The sequence below is a fragment of the Sphaerodactylus townsendi genome, linkage group LG13, assembly GCF_021028975.2.
Source record: "Sphaerodactylus townsendi isolate TG3544 linkage group LG13, MPM_Stown_v2.3, whole genome shotgun sequence".
NCBI classification, from domain to species: Eukaryota; Metazoa; Chordata; class Lepidosauria; order Squamata; family Sphaerodactylidae; genus Sphaerodactylus; species Sphaerodactylus townsendi.
The window spans coordinates 38,613,909-38,638,406 of NC_059437.1; the positions used below are offsets into that span (position 1 = coordinate 38,613,909).

General features: G+C 41.0%; 1 protein-coding gene across 1 annotated transcript; it reads left to right on the forward strand.

Moving 5' to 3' along the window:
• Positions 1 to 392: 392 nt before the first annotated feature.
• HORMAD2 (HORMA domain containing 2) lies at positions 393 to 23,841 on the forward strand. Its single transcript, XM_048514676.1, has 12 exons — positions 393 to 443; positions 549 to 693; positions 1,100 to 1,163; positions 1,383 to 1,419; positions 2,824 to 2,844; positions 5,666 to 5,692; positions 8,061 to 8,128; positions 10,328 to 10,479; positions 11,044 to 11,294; positions 12,110 to 12,215; positions 12,555 to 12,619; positions 23,499 to 23,841. The coding sequence occupies exons 1-12, from the start codon at positions 393 to 395 to the stop codon at positions 23,604 to 23,606; spliced, it is 1,095 nt and encodes a 364-aa protein (XP_048370633.1). The 3' UTR covers positions 23,607 to 23,841.
• Positions 23,842 to 24,498: the final 657 nt, after the last annotated feature.

Here is a 24,498-nt window from a genome sequence, read left to right on the forward strand (position 1 = left end):
ATCAACCAGTGTCTGTGGAATGTTTTTACTTTCTCTAAGGTGTTGAATGAATGCTAAGAGTTATTAGTTTAAACAGCACCATGCAGACAAGGGGCGATTTACAACAATCATAAATTGGTAGTCAGAATAAAACACATCAGCACTGGAAATCTCCCCTTGCCCCCTAATACCAGCCTATAAAGATAACTGGCCTGCTCAGGAAAGGGTGAGGGTCCTGCTTTTGAATATCCTAATGTTTGGTTTTTGAGAGCCAATTCTTACTAGTGATAATTAAATTAGATACTGGGTACAGGTCTGGCATACGTAGGGTATATTTCATTTCTTTTTAAGCCAATGCTTCTGATTCTACAGCAGGTCCTCTACAGCGCATGAAAAAAATTAACTAAAATAATATGGCAACTGCTCAACTTGTGCACACTGGGCCAAAGCCAAAAACATCCAAGGTACAAAACATGGGGCTACAATAAACATTTGAAAGGGGGGGGGGGATGAACCTCTAATTTATTTCTTGGCCTTCTAAAACCAATAGGAGATCTTTGTCTTTTCAGGAGACAGTTCTGTTTCCAAACAGCGTTGCTACTGAGCAACAGTCTATGAGTCTGATGAAAAGGCTGCTGGCAATTTCAGTCTCCTGTATAACGTACCTCAGAGGGCTGTTTCCAGAGAGCTCTTATGGAACCCGCTATTTAGATGGTAAGAAGTCTATGAGTATAGAGTCACTTTAGGAAGTACTATTCTGGATAAGTAAATGCAAAGTGCAAGTAGAATTATCTGGTATATGATGGGCTGTAATAGGTAGTTGTTTGTAAACACAGTAAATCCACTTGAAAGTAACATGTAAAATGGCCCCTAGATTTTAAGTTATGAAGTCTGTTTGAAAATCTCTGGGGATTTTATATAAAAATTATCTTATGCTTCAGATGCCCCTCGGGGACAGGGCGGTATAAAAATCGAAATAATAAAATAAATAAATAAATAAATAGATGTAAGCATGGTGTACAGAATGCCACAATCCTGGGATTGGAGTGGATTCTGCTTTTGTGTGGTATATGGAAAACAACAATGCAAATTTATTTGTGTGTGTGTGTGTGCTTTTCAGACATGTGCCTAAAAATCCTCCGGGAAGATAAAAGCTGCCTGGGTTCACTGCAGATAGTCAAATGGTAAGGCACAAGAAAATGTGGAGTAAATCTTAGGAGCTTATAGTTGGTCCCTGGCTCTGTAAAAACTCCGAATCAGGGCAGAAATTACTGTATCATTACTTATTTATTATTCCAAAAGCTGTTCATTCTGTTAACTGTAAACTCCAGAGGCCTTATGACAGCGCAGAATGTTGTGCTTTTGTACATGTTCTTATTCTAGACATTTTTCTGTCTCATTAGGATTCAGGGATGCTTTGATGCACTGGAAAAGAACTATGTAAGTGTTCATTTAATTAATTTTAAAGTGTGTTAACAAAAACACTTTAAAGTGATTGTGTAGTTGATGTAAAGTTTAGTATGTGCAGTTGCACCCTTAATTCAGAGCTTTTTGCCACCTGTTTTGCTATAAATAAGTGGCGAACACTTGGGGCAGACAGAACACAGGGCTGGGATTGTCTGTTTTCCTCTAGCATCTTTTAACAGTTGCATAACATGGTATGGAAAGGCCTTTAATAAAGGTAGATAGTGGGTACAACTGAATTATATACTTAATAAATCTGTTTAATTGAATGCATGCATTAAACCAATTGGCCACAAGGTGTCAGTGATGCATCTTGAACATAGGATTGAATGGCATCGAAAAAAATGATGCAAGAAAGGAAGGAATCATTCAGACTTGAAGCTTAATGGCCAAACTATACTTGATCCCGGAGGTCTGATTGTATGTCTCAGAGTATAATTTAGCCTCAGAAATCAGCCGTAGAGAGCAAATCAGACTGGGATGTTGGTGCTGAAAAAGATGGGGGGGGGGGGGAGTAAAAAAAATCAAACTATTCTTTCTCTGCCTGTTTGCTCAATAGAAATTGGGCTCCCTGGGCTATTCTTTCAACCCAGAGAAAAAGACATGCTTACCCTTTTCCCTACCAGGGCTCAGGGCAGCTTGGAAGAACCAGTTTCAGTCAAGGAGTCAATACCAGAAAGAGGAGAGAGTTAAACACTGAGGGTCAGTCCGTGTGCCCCCCAACCTGTGCTTTTTGCTTTTTGAATCTAAAGTACATTTGTGGCGCTCTATCACATTTTAATTTCACTTTCTTTCAAGTAGTTCAGCTTGGTACATAGTTTTCTAACCCTCTTATCCTCACAACAATCTGGTGAGATAGGTAAGGGTGCGGCACAGTGGCTGTTCCGATGGTTGAACAGTGTCTTGAATGTAGATCTGAACAGTCCAACTTCAACATATCTGAAATATGGATTGACAAATATCATGTGATATTTAGCCCTTAGCATTAATCAGTGGGTGAGATCATATTTCACTTAATATAAACAAGCCAGATTTTCCTTGAGTTTCATCAGATCTCGTCAGATTTCATCAGATCTCGGAAACTAAGTAGAGTCAGCCCTGTTCAGTAATTGGGTGGGAGACAACCAAGGAATACCAAGGTGGCTACACAAAGCCAGGCAATGGCAAACCACCTCTGAATTTCTGTAGCCTTGAAAACTGTATGGATTTTCCATAGGTTGGCTGAAAATTGATGGCAAAAATTTGTAGTGGCTTAAACAAAGTGATTAGTATTCATCAATTTCTTCATTGGTCTAACCATCAAATTATTGTGTTTTTTTACATTTTATATGAAGTATAGATTTTTACTGTTTCTCTGTCCCCATTCCCATCCCCCTACAGCTCCATATGGCTGTCTTGGCAGTAAGTATTGCAAACTTTATGTTTGAATAATGTCAACATTACCCTGGGACACTTCTGTCTACTCTTGCCTGTTTTGGGTAAAGATTTAGAGGTCTCAGCCTGACACTTAATGTCAGTATCTTGGTTTCTGACACAAGTTTTACTTCCACATACGATAGACATTCCCATGAATGCTCTGAGAAAGCTCTGCCTTTGCTCATACCTCCATTGACTAATTTGGGCTAATAGGGTGGGCATTCCCTTTGCCTTGAGAAAAGAGAACTCCTTCTCAAGCTCTGAACTTTTGTGGGAGATAGATCCTAGACTTGAGAGCCAGCATGGTGTAGTGGTTAAGAGCCAATGGATTCTAATCTGGAGAACCAGGTTTGATCCCCCACTCCTCCACCTGAGTGGCAGAGGCTTACCTGGTGAAGCAGATGTGTTTCTGCACTCCTACATTCCTGTTGGGTGACCTTGAGCTAGTCACAGTTCTTCGAAACTCTCTCATCCCCACCTACTTCACAAGGTCTCTGTTGTGGGGAGAGGAAGGGAAAGGAGCTTGTAAGCCACCTTGAGTCTCCTTACAGGAGAGAAAGGTGGGGTATAAACCCAAACTCCTCCTCCTCCTCTTGCTGCTGCTGCTGCTGTGACTGTCTCTGCCAAATGACCTGTGGAGGCATGTAGTTGGAGTGGCCACAGTTCCTTCCCTGTGTGTTTGCCTTGTGAAAAAGTTTGTATTTGCAGGACAGAAATCAAACCCTATCTGTGTAGGACATAGAGGAAGCATGCTCGCATCCATATGTCTTGGTTGACTTTTTCCATCTGTGGCTAACACAAGGTTGTAGTCAGCATGCCGCACCATGGATGGTGGGTATAAGCATTGTTGCTCTGGACTCCTATTAAATTGCTATGCTCTTGGCTCCTTGAAAGTGAGTCTTTTTGCTAAATATAAGATCTGTACTGAGACAGAATAGGAAACTGAGTAGCTATGTTGGTGCCACACTATGGTGATGTACTGCCATCTCAGATTTGGGGTTGGGATACCTTTCGCTCCCTTGCAAGGAATCACCACAAAACAAAGCAAAACAAAACAAAACACCAAAACTCTGAATTAGTGTTGTGGTCATCACCTAAGCATTTGTTTTGACTTGATAGGATGAAGTGCTGAATATAGCAAATGTATTAGAGATTTCTGGAATAAAGAAGCAAATGAAAAATGACCTTGGCATAGTTCTTTAGCTTTAGGAGCCAGCCCAAACTTTTAGGAGCCAGATGCATTTTTCAGCCTTTAAGGTTTTGTATTTTAATGACCATATTTTCTCATTTTTGCTAGCATAAATTCTAAGCCCTTCACAGTTTCTTCTGATTTTATTAAAGCTATGGAGAAAACTGCTGCATTGTATAAAACAAGCAGTAACCTGTCTGTCATTATTACACAAAAAATGTAAACTGTAATCCTAACCTCTCTCCAATTTTTCATAATTTAATTATTCTTTTAAAAAGATCCATTTAATTGAAAATTGGAACCAGAAAGCATAAAAAGCCATTGCAGTGAAGAGCTGAGTATGAGTGCAACTCTGCATGCTCCAGGCATGTGCAATTGGTGCCTGCACTGAAAACATTTAGCTCTGAAAGCTTCTGAAGATGGTCTCTGCCTTCTGCCCTTCAGTGTGATGCCCAGGGACCAGAAAGAAGATCGAATTTATCTATTACCAGTGAATAATGTAAAATTAACATCTACAGAAACAGTGACAATACCATGTCGAAGGCTTTCATGGCCAGAATCACTGGGGTGCTGTGTGGTTTCCGGGCTGTGTGGCCGTGTTCTAGCAGCATTCTCTCCTGACATTTCGCCTGCATCTGTGGCTGGCATCTTCAGAGGATTCAGATCCTCTGAAGATGCCAGCCACAGATGCAGGCAAAATGTCAGGAGAGAATGCTGCTAGAACACGGCCATACAGCCCGGAAACCACACAGCACCCCAGTGACAATACCTTACCTCACATGAAGTTTTTATATCATACAACAAAATGTTCTGATGTGAAATGATGAATAAGTATTGTACTTCAGAAGATTGCTCAGAGACACTACAATGAAATTGTTGCTGAAAATACAAAGCACCATAATGAAATGTCTAGGTGTCTTGGCATCCTGGATTTAGCAAGCTCTGTATTCCCAGGTGCCCTGGATTTATTTAGCCCTGTATTGTCAGACAGAATCAGAACTGTTGAAAAGTATATATTATTTGAAGGAGCTTATAATTTTTGGCCACTGGGATGTCCAGCAATATTTGGAGTTTAATGCCTGCTAAAAGTGGTGTCTATGCATTATAAGTTTTGATTTTCCTGTATCATGATTAAAAAGGCAGTTTCTCCTCTTTGCATGGTAAGTTTTAAAAAGGGTGGTGACTCTCCCCTTTAAGAAAATCCTGAAACCAGTTTGTAGTTTGGTGCTCTGCAACTGAAATTTCCAAATGGGCTAAGAGGTACTGTTAGAACTTAATTTTTTGGGGAAGCATTGCCATTATGTGGTGGGTGGTTTGGAAACTGACCACTGGTATCATTGTGGGTGGTAAAATGTGTTGAATTATTTGAATAGAAACTGAGTTAATGGAAAACTGCTTGATTGAGGCAAAGATAGGTATTATAGACAGTTCTGAAAGTTTTCGCAATTTGTTCAGTTCATTCAACGGTTATAGGTGCAGGAAGGAGAATGAAAAAAAAGTTCCCTACAGTAATTTTTGCAGTTTGTCATTTACTGTATTTAACTGTATTTTGCTTTTATTTTATTGTGACAAGGAAAGGGAATGGCAATATTAATTCAGTCTGCTTTCTCATAACAGATCTATACTAATCCCCAAGAACCTGAAGTGAGTCTAGTGATGTCTGAATCCAAGATATTGTAGAAATGATGGCTTTATATTTAAGTGAATCAAAATATATGCTCTCTTCAACATGTACAGACATGACACATGCTTACTCAATGGGGGCAAATATTGGGGGACATTTCCAATAATCTTCTCTAAAGCCTCCAATTACCATTAAAAGAATACCTCTCATGACACTTTACATTTATCTTTACCAGTAACGGATCTGCCAGCCACAGAAGGAGAGTTCAAGGCAGCCAGCCTTCCATTTAACATCCTCACTGCTGGATTAGAATATGACTGTCCACAAGGAGGAAAAACTATTACTAGTTAGAATGAAATAAAATAGGAGTCCATGGTACCTTAAAGACTAACAAAATGTAATCCAGAATAAGCTTTCATGAGTCACAGCTCATTTCATCAGATGAATGCATTATACATCCATTAGACCTATACGTTTATGTTCACAACAGAAACATGGAGGATGTTACAAAGGCTGATTCCGCACACGCAGAATAATGCACTTTCAAGCTGCTTTCAGGGCTCTTTGAAGCTGTGCGGAATGGCAAAAACAGTTGTGAAAGCAGCTTGAAAGTGCATTATTTTGCGTGTGCGGAATGAGCCAAAGAGAGGCCAGTTACAAAACAAGAGCCAATCCAAAGTGTGAGTGTGGATCATTCCCAAGTGTTGTTAGGTATATAGAGATGTTCTCCAGACATGGACAGGCATGTGTAGTTTCCCCACTGCTGCCGTAACTGCAGTACAGTTCTGCAGCAATGGAGCTTCCACCTGGCAGGTTTTTCCTTGAGTTCCTTGATTTCCTTGATCCACTGCCTGGATTTCCCAGCAGTGCTTATTCAACTTCCTGCCCTATGCCATGGTTTTTTTTCTTTAATCAGAAATTTAATGTTGTTCCATTGCTGTGGAGGTATGCGTTTTTCCTCATATCTTCTCAATGAAAGACTTTTGTTGGTGGATTCCACACAGCATAAACATAATATCTTTAGGATGTTATAAAAAGATCTGTTTTGGGATTTTGTGTTCCCACAGCACGGGAGAACACAAACACTGCTAGCCAAAATTGATCCTTTTTCCTGCCTGCTTCATGGAGCCCTTATCATTTTCACAGTGGTGCCTGCCATTTTGCGTGCTTCAGCAGATTCTCTGTGGAAATTTCCTGCTTGCAGCTAATCTGTTTGCTATTTCACTGTAAAAAGTAGATGAATAAAGTTTGTTTAGCCTAGTGATCCTGTGCATGTGTCATTTTTTCTTCTTTTTTCATTTTGAGGATTATCTGCGAAGCTACGGCAACACAAACGTGCACATACTGCGGCTTCTCGATTTAATTGTGTTGTCGTGGCTTCACAAAATAAAAAAAGGAAAAACGACATATGATGGCTAGGCTAAACAAACCTTATTCATCTACTTTTTACAGAAAAATAGCAAACAGATGAGCTACAAGCAGAGGAAACCCCCATGGGGAAACTGCTGCAGCATACAAAATGGTGGGTGTGAGCAGCGGAAACCAAAGTAAGAGCTTTCGGCGGGGTGGAGGGGAGAAATAAAGTGTTTCCTGCCTGCTGGTGTTCACTCAGCAAGAAGGAATCATACTTAATCCGAGAATCTAATAATCAAATGAATTAAAGGCATGCCTGCTTTACAAACTTAACATCAGTTTTAAATTTGGTTAACAGTAATGGTTCCCAATCATATCATCATGGGAGAGCCAGTGTGGTGTAGTGATTAAGAGCAGGTGCACTCTAATCTGGAGAACCGTTTGATTCCCTACCTTGCCACGTGAGCTGTGGAGGTTTATCTGGGGAACCAGATTAGCTTGTGCACTTCAACACATGCCAGCTGGGTGACCTTGGGCTAGTCACAGTTCTTTGGAGCTCTCTCAAACCCACCCACATCACAGAGTGTTTGTTGGGGGGGGGGGGAAGGGAAAGGAAATTGTAAGCCCCTTTGAGTCTCCTTGCAGGAGAGAAAGGGGGGATATAAATCCAGACTCTTCTTCTTCAACTGTAGTTTTGCAAAGGGATCTTTGACTAAGGAGTCCTCGTACCATACCATAAACCACAATTCCCTGAGTTCTTTGTGGGCAGATGCCATTGTGGTTGTATATTTCAGGAAGTCGGGATGTATTGAGCAGTGTAGTCATAATTAATTTTCATGTAGTGCAATAATTTGTTAATTAAAATAGTAAGGATCTTGTGTTTTTGAACTGATATTATGCTAAAGTTATCTCAAAGATGGGTGTCAGATGTCGGGCACAATTTCAGTGCTTGCCCTGGACACCATGTTCTGTAGATTCACCCCTGCATATCTGTTGTGATAACTTGTTACAATTGTTCTCTTTTTGGTTCCCTAGCATGTGACAGAACTCTACCAGTTCAAATTCAAATACTCAAAGACTGGAGCCCAGATGGATTTTTCTAGGTACATTGTCACTGTTTCTGGAGAAACCAAGAGAGATGTTTACATATTTGAATGAAGAAAATGCTGCCATGTGCACAGACCTTTATTTTGTTATTTATCTTTTATATCATGTTTTTACAGTCCTTGATTTCTTATTCTCCACAACAGTTTGGTAAATTCATTATAGCATCCAATTAACAGCTGAAGAGTTAAAACCATTAATTCCGAAGGCATAATCCTATCGAACATAGAAGGACTTACTTGTACATAATCAGGATCAGGCTACATGGCTGAGACACACTAGTGAGCTAGCCAAGTCTGTCTTCTGATTTAACAGACAAAGGGAGATGTGTTAGCAGAGGTGCCAGTGTAACAATTTCTCAGCATAAGATGCTCCTCCCACTCATTTCATGTGGCTGAAATTATGTGGAAATTCAGCTTGTAAAGGGATTCCCTACATATTTAGCATTTAGACAACCTATCCTGGGCAATTCAGCTTTTGAATCCTTATTAGTAAATGACTGTAAGTTTACTTATAAGTGATTGGGGGAGGGACTTTCTGAGGTGGGAAAATTCGTCATGCATTCGTCATCTTTGCTGCATCAATTGCATCTGGCTGTCATGGACGAGTTCTCATGTTTAGATGCACTGAAGGCCATTCAACCCACTCTAATTATATCTTAGTATAGTCTCTGTGATGGAAATGTAGTTGTCTCTGCATTAGTCCCACATTCTTTAAAGGAAATCCATACAGGTGTAACTTCAAATGCTTAGCAATAAGTGTTAGTAAGTAACTCTCTGTATTTTTGAAATATACCTTCTTCCAGTAATTCATGCATTAGCAATATGTTTTGCAATTCTGGGCAACTGCCCAGTGCTCTCAGCAAGGCTGTCTTTCTTTCTGATTTATCTCATTAGAGTGACGAAAAAGACTCAGCTGCTCTTTTGTATTCTGTATGTGTCAGTGGATGTTCTGTATTTGAAACCGGGGCATGGAGAATGATCCTGTTACTGCTGGAAATACTCTTTCTATTTTAGCTTCTGTCATGCCAGAGAGATTGACGCTCCACTCCTGTAAAATAGGTAGTTGCTCAAACAAACTCACATGCTTTCTCTGATGTACTAGAGAGTGATACTGTGGATGGTAAGCCGTCTTGTTAATGTCATTTTTGGGCTGCACTCTTGTCATAATAGTGTGCTATGATGTGCCACAGTGTATCTATTCAGAGGATTAAAGTTCTCTGCAAGTAGCTCTGTGGTGGCACATACGTAAATGAGGTATGCCTCTAGTACATATCTCATTCCCTTCCATCCCTTTTATAGGTTGCAGAATGACTTACTATATCTCTCTGTTGTTCCCATGTTCCATTTTCTGGCCACTCTTGCAAGCAACTGTTGATGTGGATGGCCTAGTAACATGAGCAATAAAATATCAGCATTGCAAACTGCAAAATTATGTTTCCCATTCTATGAACTGGATTATTAGTAGAAATTTTTCATTTCAAGGAATTGGAGTTGCAATCTCCTATGAGTTAATCGATCTGATGTTGCCATATTCATGAGAATGGACTGCTTATGTGAGGTGTTAGTTATTTGCAATAATGTAGTTGGCTATAGCAGTTGAAATGGATACACTACATCTTACAATGGCAGCTGTTACCAGTTTAGTAGTAGCATTGTTGCACGCTGTTGTTGATCTGGTGCAATATTTGTAGTTCATACTGCCAGCATTCAACTATACATCACAGTGCTCAAGGGGGCCTGGCTAAAAGTCCAGAATGGAGCCCCAGAATCACTGTCATCTCTCACCACCCCTCCCTTGGTGGGGCTAAGTAGGGGTGGATATCACCCCACATCAGGTAGGTAGGAATCACTAGGGGCAGCTGCAAGTGATAATAGGAACCCACTCTATTTCTTTTTCTCTCATTTTGGGGAGATGAACTATGGGAGGTAAGAGCCCCCCCCTTAAGCATGGGGCAGCTACCCCTGTTCCTGTTGGCTAAGACCACCCCAACCATGCTGTTTAACTCTAGAACAACAGTAGTTGCATCTAATTCCATGTATCTGTGTACAAGCACACTAGTTTTATGGGTTACACTGGGCTTCTGTAGCTTGGTTCAGTAACCTGCTTCTTAGCAGTTATTGAGGCTTGACCCCTGTTTCTCATTCTTTTACAGTGGCTTGGGACAAGCTTTGATTTCTGTCTTGTTTTGATTGTAGCACTCAAGTGAACATTATGAATAGAGTAAACAGTGAGGAAATTAAGGAAGCTAGCATCCTGCTGATCCGCAAATTGTATGTCTTAATGCAGAATCTTGGACCACTTCCTAATGATATTACCATGACCATGAAGCTCTTCTACTACAATGATGGTATGTGATGAGATTGCCACCCTCCTCCCTCCCTCCTGACCATTTAGTGATCAATAAACAGCACTGAAATAAAGAGAGTGAGAACCTGCTCCCATCAAATTGTGTGTCAGAACTGGTAGCCTGGGGGCAAGTTGGCATGGAATCTGAAAACGAGGGATGAAAAGGCAGTCTGAGATAAAATTCTCAGATTGAGCACTCAGGTAACAATCAGTAATTTCATAGGGCTATGCAAAGTCCTATCAGACCTGTGTATCATCAGTTATTTGTGGAACTTGTAGAAACAATATTAGTTTCTGGCCAACTGTAGTGATAGCATTGAAGCCACAACAAAGTTTAGACAACAACTCCCACTTATCACCTGTGTTCCATTGTTTCTTGATGCTTTGCACTGTAGTCAAGATGCAGATATAAAGGTACCTCATGTGGCCATCGTACCCAGTGGACTATTGTTTTTGTATTCTCTCTTCCTCTTTCCAACCTACGTTCTTACTGTGGGTATTGCATTTATCCCTTGTTGCAGATTAAAGGTTGTGTGTAATGTAGGATTGCATGTATCTTTTGCAGTCACACCAGATGATTACCAGCCCCCTGGCTTTAAGGAAGGTAGCAGACCAGATTGCTTGCTTTTTGATGGCAACCCAGTGAACCTAAAAGTAGGATCAGTTGCCACTGGATTTCATGCTCTGAAAGTGAGAGTTACAACTGAGAGCAAAAGAATGGGGATGCTGGAGAACAGCCTAGTTCAAGAGAGTGGCTCAACTGAGATCTCCCATGAAGGACTAGACTGTGAGGAGGAAGAGGAGAACCGCACTAAGGTGTCATGCTCAGGAAATTCTTAAAAGCACATTCTTTAAAAATAAACATTTAGTTGATTATTTAAAATTTCTATGTCGCCTTACAATCTGAAAGTATCCCCAGTGCAGCAAACCTCAAAGCATTAAAACATTTAAAGCATCAAAACCACATTTAAAATGTATATGTAAATATATATAACAATACAACAAAAACATATAGACATACAAACAACACAACCAGGGAGCAGGGGCACTCAGTTTTACTGGGGATACACCAAAAAAGGCAGGACAGAGGGAGACAGAAGAATCTCCCAGGGAAGGAGTTCCAAAGTCCTATGATGGACTGTAAGGAAATATGAATTTTTTAAAGTGCAGTTTTGTCTAGAACAGTTGCTGTTTGCAGTCAGAGTGAGGTAGAAAGTCCTAGGAACAGGCGAGTCAACTGATTGAGTGTGGCCTCCTGCACTCTGATTGGCCAAATAACTATATGATGCAGGGGGAGGAGGAGGTTAACTCCCTGTCAGAAAAATCTGTGAGGCTTTTTAGTCTTGAGTGCTCCTGCTAAGTGCTGTCTGCCTTAACTGTGTGAAAAACTAAACATCTCTGAGGGAAGTGGTCAGTTATAGTGTGGGACTGCTGCTGTTATCAGCCTGAGTGTTGGGTGGAAGCAAATATATACACAGACAAAGTATTCTGGTGGAAGGATTTACTGTAGGGCCAAGCTGTAGGGCCATTGTAAGCTAGGATAGGAGCGTTTTCAAGTGAGAGGAAGACTCATGTGTACACTGAAGTTAGTTTTAAAAAAAATCTCAGAGTATTAAACATTTGCTTTTCAGAAAGACCTTCAGGCCATTAACAAGAAATTGGATAAAAAGAGCATACTTGAAGACGATGTAGATTCAGGTTGCAAGGCTGTTTTGTCTTTGGATCCAAAGAGAGCAGGTAGCAATCCTACTTTTCAAAAAACCAGGTCCTTATTGCAACAATTTTATTTATTTATTTATTTGGTTGGATTTATATCCTGCTCCATCACCTATGTACTCGTGTTTTCATTTTTTTTCAAGGGTGCCTAACTGTTTTCTTCAGCAAGGAAAACCTGCTAAGCCTTTCACACAGAATGTTTACAAGATAAGGCCTTTAGATTATGACCTGGAGCATTTCCACCCACCCATCTACCCTCATGAAAAATTCTGGAGAATCCAAAGATTTGCACATTGTTTTATGGCATTTTGGTTGGTGCCAATGTGATGATTTGCAACCTCAATTATATTTATGTTTCAGAAGCCGCTAGGAAAACCGGAATAGAAAATCCAGAAACAGTATTTGGTGCTAAAACATATCACCAGGTGAGTATCACTAAGACCTTCTGTACATGGGTTAGTTAGTTAGTTAGTTAGTTGGTTAATTAATTAATTAATTAATTAATTAATTAATTAATTAATTAATATATTAAATTTTTTAACCACCCACTCCCGAAGGGCTCTGGCCGGTGTAAACCAGGCCCAAAACAGTATTTCACACAATAGGCCAAAAACAACATTACACATAATAAAATAAATTAAAAACAAGTTAAAAACAATTTACAGAGTTCATAAAACCTACCGGTAGCAGCATCAATACAGTACAATACAGTACAACAAGATTATAAAAGTGTGGCGCCCGATCCCAAGGCCGGGCAGGGGCAGCAGTGTAAATTAGATGTTATATTGGGCGTGCCAATGATGGAATGGCACACAACACAGGGGCATCCTGGAGGGGGAATCCGCGGCTGGCCTCACCAAAAGCCCAGTGGAACAGAACTGTTTTACAGGCCCTGTGGAATTCGCTAAGGTCTCGCAGGGCCCGCACATCTGATGGAAGGGTGTTCCACCAGGCAGGGGCCAGAGCCGTAAAAGCCCTGGCCCAGGTAGGGGCTAGCCGCATCTTGGAGGGGCCAGGGACACCAGTAAATTGGCCTCTGCCGACCGCAGAGGCCTACCTGGGACATATGCTCCACGTTCAATGCTGCTGGAAAGCAGGTTTCTTCCCCACTTTCACACAGCGCTGTAGTGCATTTGTATACCTCCCACATCTCCCGCAGCTTTACTATTATCTTGCTCAACCATGGTTTGCTGCAAAGTTTTGCAAAAGATCTCAGTAAAGCTTGGATGCCTGCAATGTAGGTGGGAAAGTCTTGATTTTCTAGTCTTGTCTACATGGCACCTTTTTTTGTCTTCATCAATGCTGGCAACATTCATTCTTCCTGCCAGTGAGGAGACTTTTTGACAATTTTTAAAAATTGGTAATTGGCATAGCAACATACTGATATAATGGTATATCACTACATCAATTACTAGTTAAAAAAAAACAGAAAAAGCCCTCTGGCGGTCCCTGTCCCTGTGGGGACCGAGGGAGGGAAAATGCAGGGAACCCCAACATCTGGAAGCCCTCTTGCTGCTGAGTTATGTTGGCAGTCACAGCAAAATGTAACTTGCAAAGTAAAGTGTTGCGTTCTGGAACAGTCCTAAGTGAGTCACATCAGCTGGCTCTCTGGCACTTGAAGAATGAGATTTTATTTTCTCTTTCCCCATTTGGAGCCCAGCTACTTTATAAATTATGTCACATTAACACACCAAACAAAATGTTTAAAAAATCTTTGTGCAGTGGAATGTAGAAAAATGCTGGACCTTCTGGAGCGATAGCTGCTGTTGATAATAAAGTGTCTTAACTAAAAAAAAGTTGCTCCATGCATAAGTAGCTTAAAGCATAAAGAGTCAGTTTTAATGAGACAAGACTTGTTGCTCAATTACCCCTCTCCTTACTGAAAGGGTTTATGGCATATTTTACTGTAATCCAGAAATGTGCAGAGACTTCATGTCTTATCTCGAAGGCTGATAATCACATGAGCCACATGATGGTGCTAGTGTGAGGTAGAAACTTGCCTTCTGGGAAGGAATTAGAATGAATACATGTGTGAAAGCGTATTACAGGGGTGGTTAATGCAAAGATCCTATCAGTTTGTTAAATGCCTCATTTATTTTCAACTCTGAGTAAGGAGTCCTGATTCTCTGTAGAGATTCATGAATGTTCCAAGACTGAGGTGCTATCGATCAATGGAGAAGCTTCTTAGGTATTGCAGAGCTGGACTGTTCTGGAAGGGGTTGCACACCCCCTGGAGGTATTATGGGATCCTGGCCTAAAGATCGAGGTTCAGGTCTTCTCAATGGCATGCAGCACCTTTGTCAGTCGTAGCTGGTTCACCACCTATGGCCATTTCTGAAAAAACATGATCTGGCCACAATCCTCCATGTTCTGATCACATCCAAGTAAGATTACTAAAATGCACTCTCTGTGGGGCTGCCACTGAAAACAATTTAGAAACTTCAGTTGGCCAAAATGCAGCAGCCGAACTAATTTCAGGTGCTGGTTACAAGGATTGTATCACCCCGGTGCTGAAAAACGTGCACCAGTTACCTATCTGTTTCCAGGCATAATGCAAAGTACCTGTTCTTGTTTTAAGATCCTAGATGGCTTAAGGCCAGAATTCTTGAAGGACCGTCTCCTCCCATACTATCAAGCCTGCCGGTTAATATCTGTCTCTTAAGTCTTGCTCTCTATGCCCCTGCCTTCAGAGGTTAGGTGGGTAGCGAATCTATCTATCTATCTGTCTGTCTGTCTGCCTGCCTGCCTGCCTGCCTGCCTGCCTGCCTGCCTGCCTGCCTATTAAAAATAGTAACATATAAATAGATATAACAAAATAAATGAATAAATCTTCATGGATCAAAATACCAAAAGGTTACATCTATAATTTTTCAAAAAACCACTACACAGATTAAGGAACGGGACAGGATTTACTAAGATAAAGATGATAATAAGGACCTGGGTATGAGAAAAAGTATTCCTGTGCTACTTCTGGCAAGATTTTTTTTAAACAAAAAGCTACTTTTTCTGGAAAAGGGGAACAAGAAAATTGCTAGAGGGAGTTATCTTTGAGTTTAAAAGCTTGTTCACATCAGCTCATACTTCTTTGAATCAACAGTCCAGATATGCTGACTCACTGAATGCACAGTAGGACTATCTGGATCAGTAAAGTTGCATGACTCATTCCATGCTCCAGATCTCAAGGGAATATCAGGACACCTCTAACAGCAAGGAGTGGGAATGAATACATGTTCCCCTCTACTTTCTTGTACCAAAGTAACTTATCTGTTCTCATTTTCACTGGCATTTCTTATCGGCAACAAAACTGATCTCTTCTTTTTTGCAGAGACAATCATGTGGCCACTTCAAGGAAAAAGGAAATCAGATCACTAGACAAAAACAGGCCACTGGCCTGGAAATGCCATTACTTTTTCAATGATTCATTCATTCTGTTCCTCATCAAAGGGACTTTCCCTTCCTATTGTTTCACTTAGGAAAGGAAGCAAAGCACATAAATAATTAGTGCATACTTCAATGGAATTAGAGAGGAAGTAATAAAAAAATCACATAACAAAACTTTGGACAAAGTGCTGTGAGTCAGAAACATGGATTCAGATTGTACTTAAGTGCAGCAAAATGCAGGCAAGAGAATTCTCAAAATATATCAGGATGGCCTTACTCTTTTTTCCTTGCAACCTAGGGTAAAGTCTAGTAAACCAAAGAACATGTTATTTGATAATATGTCCAATACAGTACTTCAATATGTTTTTTCTTAAAAATCAAAGCTACCTCAGGAACAGTGAATTCAGAAGCAATTGTGAAGAGGAGTGATTAACATTTTCCCCACCAACCATTTCTCTGCTCCAAATTCCCTTCTCTCAGTGGCTTTCCCCCTGTAAGATTTGTTTGCAAAGATAAGCATGCATTTGGAATCCTGGCTAGGAAAAGCCATTGATGGTTGGCAAAGCACCCCCTTTCTGGCTTTATCTTTACTATAAATACTCCCCTATATAAATAGCTTTTTTTAAAAAAGGATTAGGGTATTACTTCAAATATATATAGTTTGCCTGTTAGTCTCAGAATTTTTTTCAGTTTCCTCCCCCCCCCCCCCACCCCGGCCCAAGAATGATCACCTCCACCCTTTGCCAGAAATTGTTAGTTTTCTGAGAGCGATGCAATCTCCAAGAAGAAACAGGGTAGAAACACAAAGGATTAACCCTGTTTGTGGTGATTCAGGGATGTGCAAAATCATTGTCTGTGTGAAAAGGAAGGTTATGAGACAACAAATATCCAGGGAGCGGATCTTGAGATGAAAATGCCTTTCTTGCATAGTCACTTTTCTAATGATGTAAATACATAAAAATCTGTGGAGATTCTTGATAGGAAAGCATTGCCCATGAAGGAATAGCTTCACTGTCCCTTTTCTCTCCATTGCCATATCTGGTAAAAAATGGAGGTATTTGCATGTTCAGGAAACCTCGTTCTTCACCAGTTTTTTTGCAGCCTGATATAAGTGTGTGATAAAAGCCTATTCATGCAACCATTTTAATGTCACAGCAGCATAGCAAAGGCCATTTTATGATAAGAATCACTGATGTTGTGAATGTTCTGCCAATCAAGCACATAGAACAGAGGTGTAGCAAGGGGGGAAAGCACCTGGTGCAGTGGTGTGTCCTCTGCCACGCCAGGCCCCGCCATGTCCCACAGGGGCGCCCCCCTGGTGCATCGCACACACCCGCCCCCTTGGAGCTAGTTAAAATAAGAATACAGAGAATGGAATATCCAATAAGTTTACCAATTTCAAAGTACATCTTTCCACTAAACCTTTGCCTTCTCACCATGCCACCAAATGTGAATTTTTTAGGCCTCTAGCACAGTACCAAACTTCTTTATAGGGCTTTTGTAAGAATTGATATATGAATATATGTGATGGTTTTTGAGTACATAAACTACTTTTTATTTATGTATCATCCACTTTTCTACTGATTATTCAGCCTTAACAATTCATGATCTATCTCTTCCTACTCTGAAGACATTTTAGAAGAACTAAAGCTCTGAAAACTGTTATGAGATAGAAACCTCTCACTTGAGGAGCCCTAGCTGACAATCTGATTTTTTAAAAAATGACAGACATTATCTCGACCGTTTAAAAGCAGCAGTTTATCTGTTTATTATCACTGTACTGTATCAAATAGAAACTTCCAAGAACATTTCTCAAATATTCAGAGCAATGTGACCTAAACTGTCCAGAGCTCACTGTTTCATTTCTTTTCAGTGGTTATTTCATACATTACATAGTGACAAATCTGGATTTGCCTCAAAATGCAATCCACTTGGAAGTTCTTCTGTCCATATTTGCATTATTTGGTGGCTTATTGCCAAGTACCAAAAGTAGTAGGTGGGGTCAGTTTCAATCTCTCTTTTACCCCAACTTCTTCCAACTTGGGGTCAGCTCTATTGCTGCCCTATCAAAAAATTAATTTCACTTTCCTGCTTTGCACCTGACTTGATTGTGCATTGGTGGATTGTGTCCTATGTGGAATGTTCCCAATTGTTTCAAAGGTAAATGGAGCAAGAGGAAATACTTGGGGGAAGTCTGCTGCTGCTCCTGTTAATCCACAGTACCAAATGGGAAGGTACTGTGTTTTTATTTGAAAGTTTTCCAGAGTAACTTGGCACTTTTGGTACTCCCTGCGACCTGGCCTATGCTGCTTAATGTATGTAATGTAGGTGCCCAGATAGCTCAGTCGGTAGAGCATCAGACTTTTGAGTATGGGGACAGTCCTTCCCCACGTCTAATGAGACGTAGGTTTGTGTGTGTTTACTCCATTCGGAAGAAGAGTTTGAATGCAGATTGGAATTTATACTGCTCAGACAATTCAGTCATCTGTTCTTGTCTTATCCACAGTGGATGAGCAGAATTGTTATTTGGCTCCCCAGATCAGAGGACCTGTCAGTCTTCCAACAAGTCTATATTAAAGACTTGCAATATTATCATCTCATTATAGACAGAAGATTGTGAGACAGAGGCCCCTTCCGCACAGCACAGGGAGAGCAGGTTGCAGGTGGGATAAAGTAACCCTTGCTCCTGTTTTCCCATTCGCATGCCTCCGTGCAGGCAGCGAATGGAGCCCGCAGAACAATAGTGGGATTGCTCTCGTACTTTCGGACGGCGCCGCAGGGTTTTTTTTGTTACCTCCCTCCCTCCACTGCGTAGCTATGTGGGCAGGCAGGCATGGACCCCCACAGCCTTCTGCCGTCCCTGAGACCCTGCGGGGCTATGCAGAGGAGAGGTGGGACCTCAACAGCACAGGGAAGCGCGTCTGATTAAAGTGCATCCCTGCCAGCCACTCACTCACAAGCGACTGCAATGTGAGGTAAAAAGAAAAAAATCGTGGATAACGTGATTCTCAAAAAAAACTTTTTGGGGTGGGTTAACACGGGGCAGCCTCACTTTAGGGGCGAGAGCCATGTGAAGTTCCCCCATGAAACAGGTTTTTTCCCGTCCCCAGCCAGGATTTACTGGCCCGTGCAGAAGGGACAGGTGGCTTGCCCAAGGGCACACTATTGAGTTCTGTTGACTTTTGAATATGTACCTGAACACATGAAACTGCCTTATACTGAATCAGACCCTTGGCCCATGAAAGTCAGTACTGTCTGCTCAAACTAGCAGTGGCTTTCCAGGGTCTCAGGCTGAAGTCCTGCACATCATGTTCAGCCAGATATTTTAATGGAGTTGCCAGAGGTTGAACCTGGGACCTTCTGCAAGCCAACCAGATGTTCTACCACTGATCCACAGCTCCTCCATTCAGAATAGTTGTGGCTTCAACTCATAAGCACTTTCTCTTAAGCACAATGATACTAGGCTGATATTTGAGGTGGGGTGGGGTGGGGTGGGGGTCTTGTAGCATATGCTTTTATCTACCACACTACTGCATTATTTCCCATCTCCTGTATGCAATTCTGATTTTACTACGTAAAATTGGCCTTGGGTTCTACAAGATTGCATGGTTGCCTTATGTTCAGTTTCCTTCCTGCTTCTTAGCACTACTAATGCTTAGCAAGATATTTTTCATCACTAGGTCACACATTTAGTTCTTTGCTCCTAAATTTAATTTGTTAAACTTTATTGAATTTCATTTACACACACACACACAGATCCAGGATTAAACCTGATAAACTATCTGCTTTGATTAAGAAGGTCCCATTTGCAATCCTCAGCATTTCCACTTTAAAAGGATCAGGTAGTAGGTCAGGTAAAATACCTTTACTAGGACAGCCTCTGCCAGTAAGAGTGGGCAGTGCTGACATTAATAGACTTATGCTATGATTCAGCATAACTCAACTTCAGGAGTTCAAATTTCAGGCCCTTAGGAACAGGAAATTGCATCTCTAAATCAAAACCTTTATACAGTGAGCAAATGAAAAAGGGAGAGGAATAAGAAAATTAGATTTACAATTATGACAGCATGTTCCTGCTGGAAAAACTAGGTTTCATTTATTATCATATGAATTTGAGGATTGCTGGGAAATGTGACAATCTAGCCCAGTAGGTACTATTCATTTGAAAGTTCTCATATACAAAACTATGGGAACAAATGGTAGCTGTATGGGCAGTTCTTCCATTTCTATTTATGTATGAGAAGCTTGCAGAGAAAAAAATCTCAGTAGATTGTGCCTGAAGAGATTTGTTAATTTTGTTGGCACCAGAATAACTCCTAATCGTTTCAGTGAGACTTGCATTGAAGTACATTTTATTCCCCATGTTAACTGCTGGGTGTGTAGGGATGCTATGTGGATTTTCTGTCTCGAGCATCAAAATATCTTGAGCTGACCATGCATTAGCCACAAACTGGTGTCCCTACTCATGATATTTACTTGGTGTCAGTGGGTTTTTGACCCCCAGTGCTTGATCTTTTTTAAAATAGTTTTTCAAAGTGCTTATTTCCCTATGCAGCAAGATGGTCCCTCCAATCAAATTACATTCTTCCCCTTTTTAACTGTGTGAAGATATCACTGCAGATTGTCAACAATAACAGAAAGCTGTGGGAACAGATCCTTCCTTATAATAGTGTCTATACTCACTCTTAGGCCTATTTGCTCTGTAACCATCTGAGGTTTCCTGACCTTCTATAAAAATAGTTTATTTTTAAGTTAAGGTAAAATAATATTTATGCAAAACCTAGAAGAAAGCCCAGGCCTTGAAAGCAACATAGCTACAAAGGAAATGTGGTCAGTGTGGTTGCCGCTGTGCAACTATGTTAGACTGTAGAACTGTTTACTGCTGACAGAAGCAACCAATATGCTTGCATGGGAAATATCCACATGGGGCCTCACTTAAATAGAGTTAAGTAGTGCAATGCTGATGTTTTCAGAAGTTCAAAATTCTGCATAAAATGTTGACCAAAGTTTTCTTCAATGTAATTTTCTTAGATTTATTATTAATCATCATAAAGTAAAATTGTGGAGGGGTGGGGCTTATTTGAGAGCCAGGAACAGGAAGACAACTGCAGTGACACAGTGCTGTGGCACCACTTGGCAACAGTGGTTACAGCATCCCCTAAATATGGGGCATCATTACAAGTCCGAAGGAGCAGGATGTGAAGAAGCATCTGCAGCTGGAAACCAAGATTGGGCTGTTTAGTCAGGGAGGAAATCCTTATGAACTCACACTGTGGTCAATTAACAGCAAAGCCATTGCAAGCGAGGAAGAGGAAGCAGCTGCCCATTTCATTCCCATCATACTGATACCTGCACCCCTTCCACAAGAAAATGGCTCATTTGTAGAGTACATGTAGAAGATCTCAGGTTCACAACACTCAGCTAATAGACTAATCATTTAAGGAGGGGACATGACTCAGTGGTAGAGTATCTTCTTTGCATGCAGAAAGTCAATCCCTGACATCTCCCTAAAAGATTTTACCGACACATGTTTTGGTAAGCCCCTAGAGGGCTACTCCCAGTAAGAGAAGACAAGCTAGCTGGACATGGCATAAAGTAATTCCACACTATTTTCAATGGCACTGCCAGCAGTGCAGCAACTGCAGTGAGGGACCTCGCTGCTGTCCAGAAAACTCCCTGTGTGATCTGGAATCACTGATTGCTTGTGTATAAAACCACGAGACTAGAGATGTCCCAGTTTGTTGATCAAATGTTGGGCAAATCAGGTGTTTGGACTGATCCATTAGTCTTATTATTTTTTACATCTTTAAGTATTATTATTGATTTCTCGATCTATCCATATGGTTATTTGTGGTTTTATTATCTAAAGATCAATGACTTGGATAATGAAATAGAGAGCATGTTAATCAAATGTGCAGATGATACCAAATTAGGAGAGGTAGCTAATATCCTAGAAGACAGGGGCAGGATTCAGAATGACCTGGGCAGATTAGAGAGCTGGGCCAAAACTAACAAAATGAATTTTAACCGAGATGAATGTAAGATTCTACACTTAGGCAGAAAAAATGGAATGCACAGATATAGGATGGGTGACACCTGGCATGGCAACAGTACATGTGAAAGGGATATGGGAGTCTTAGTAGACCACAAACTGAACATGAGTCTGCAGTGTGATATGGCAGCCAAGAAAGCCAATACAATTCTGGGATGCATCAACAAGAGTATAGTGTCTAGATCGGGGAAAGTAATTGTACCACTCTAATGTGCATTGGTCAGACCTCTCCTAAAGTATTCTGTTCAGTTCTGGGCACCACAATTTAAGAAGGATATTGTCAAGCTGGAATATCCAGAGGAGGGCAACCAAAATGGTAAAAGGTCTGGAACCCATTTCCTATGAAGAGAGACTTTGGGAGTTGGGGATGTTTAGTCTGGAGAAGCGAAGGTTAAGGGGGGACATGATAGCTATGTTTAAATATTTGAAGGGATGTCATGTCAAAGAGGGAGTAAGCTTGTTTTCTGCTGCCTCAGAGACTAGGACACAGAGTAATGGATCCAAGATGTAGGAAAAGAGATTCCACCTAAACATTAGGAAGAACTTTCTGACTGTCAGGGCTATTGGACAGTGGAAGTCACTGCCTCAAAGAGTGGTGGAGTCTCCTCCTTTGCAGGTTTTTAAGCAGAGACTGGATGATCATATGTCAGGAGTGCTTTAATTGTGTGTTCCTGAATGCCCAGGGATTGGACTTGATGACTCTTTCAGTCTCTTCCATGGTTCTCCATGGTTCTATGATCTATAGAACTCTATGGTTCTATGATCTAAAGATATGCAGGAGCAAGGAGGCCACAGGCAATAAAAATGATACAGCAGGACAAGAAGTGGGAATAGTCAGCAACAGGGAGCAGGGCAAGGGGGAAGCATGCAAAGCAGCATGAGGGAGTGTGTTTGGGGGGTTAAGACTATGCTGACTGGCTGTCAACGTAGGGAAGACGTCCGGGGCAAAGCTGTGCCCATTGGCAAATCTGTCCCACTTTGGCAGCGAAGCAAAATTAAAAATCGTGCTAGAAGTTGATTTGTTTGCCACGGAGAGAGTGGAAAGTGAAAGTGGGGCTAGAGGAAATATGTCTGTACAAGAAATCTTGCTCCAGCAGACATTCACCTCCACCATGCAGCAAACGCCTTGTGCGTAATTGGCCCAAAATGAATAAAGGTTCTATGTGCCAGGAAGGAAACCTGAGCCTGCAACCATAAACTGTAAACCAGGATACAGTAGAACTCCCAAGCTACGAACCAGCTCCTTCAGGGAAGTGCAACTCCCTCCAAGACAAGCTGACTCCTCAGTCCTTGAGTGGCTCTGCCATTAAACGATATTACCCCAGTCTTGTCTGGACAGAACTTCAGTTTATTGGCCCTCATCCATCCCATTACCTCATCCATTACCTTCCTGAGGCACCCATTCAGGACTTCTACATCCCACTTGACTCAGATGTTGAAAAATAGAACTGGTTGGTATTTTCATATTGGTGAAATCTTACTCTATTTCCTCATAAGATATGTCATCATCCGTGAATTATGGATTTGTTTTAAAGCCCTTTAATAGCAGGGGCAATGGCGAGTGGTGGGTGGAATGTGAGGTAAAGAAAATGGTGCGGATGTGTGTGGGGCCTGAAAAAAATGCCACCTCTCCATCCCCAGTCTATAGACATGCTTTGACTGTGATCTTTCAAAAAAGATCGTATAAACAAGGTTTGAGAAAGATTTCAGCAAAGCAAGGCAAAACACAGAAAGCGGATGATAGGGGACAATATGCGGATGTTCCATGTAGAAGCAGTCTCAGTCACAGATCTTCCAGCCTCTAGACTGTTTTTACTCCACGTTTTAATATTACAGCTCTGTCCAATCTCTTTCTTTGTTGACTCTTGCAGGTACAGAAAGTGGACCTTGCATTTAGCCAGGAGGAAGTGGGTGGTGCAGTAAAGAAGAGGAAGATCAGTGAGCCAATCAATTTAATTCCAGCAGCTCACAGATTATGACTGACATAGATGGGGTTGCCTTAACTGTAATGAACTAGTAGGTATTCTTCCTATTGGCACAGTCTTGAGAATTTTTATCTGCCTTACTTGCCATACAGATTATATACTTAATGTTTTTTTCTGATTTCATCTGGTTTTGTTTTAAACTATGTAATGAATAGATAAAACTAAGTTATTGTCAAATGTTACAGCCACTCTAATGATGTAACTGAACCAAAAAAGTTAATATCCTTGCACTGAGACATGTGGTTACTAGTTTTTCTTTTAAAAAATGTTTACCTATACGTAAGTTGAGTATGGGAAGCAGTGAAGTTGCTAAATGTACTGTATTAGTCTTTAAAACAGGACTGATTCCTCCTGTCCAAATCCACAGGCCTTCAAAAGGCTGCTTGTGGCCAAAGTGGTGCAAAAAAACTCAGACTTGTAACTGATTTAAACTCCAGACCGTCCCATCTAAGCAGACAGAGTGTGCCCAATACCACTACCACCCATTAAACTTCATCACTGTTTATTTAAGTAGACATTTTCTAGGCTTCATTGCCCATACAGGAATAATCTCTTAATCTACCTGACCTCACAAAGTTGTTGTGAGGATAAGCTGAAGGAGGGGAGTCCAATTTAATAAACGTCTTTGGATCCTGATTAAAGAATAAGTCAGGATATAAATAATTTAAAATAAGGAGAAAGGGAGCATTTCCATGCTTTGGGGGAGAAGACCTCTTGAAAAGGCTACTGAGGACCAGTTGTGAAATCTGCACCAAATATCAGATAGACTGGCAATAGTGATGCTGCAAAAGGATGCCTCATTCATTGGTTACAGTGATGCTCAAGACAAGTCACGCCCATACATTTTATGAGGGCCTAGTTATTGTCATCACACTATGGCTGTTTC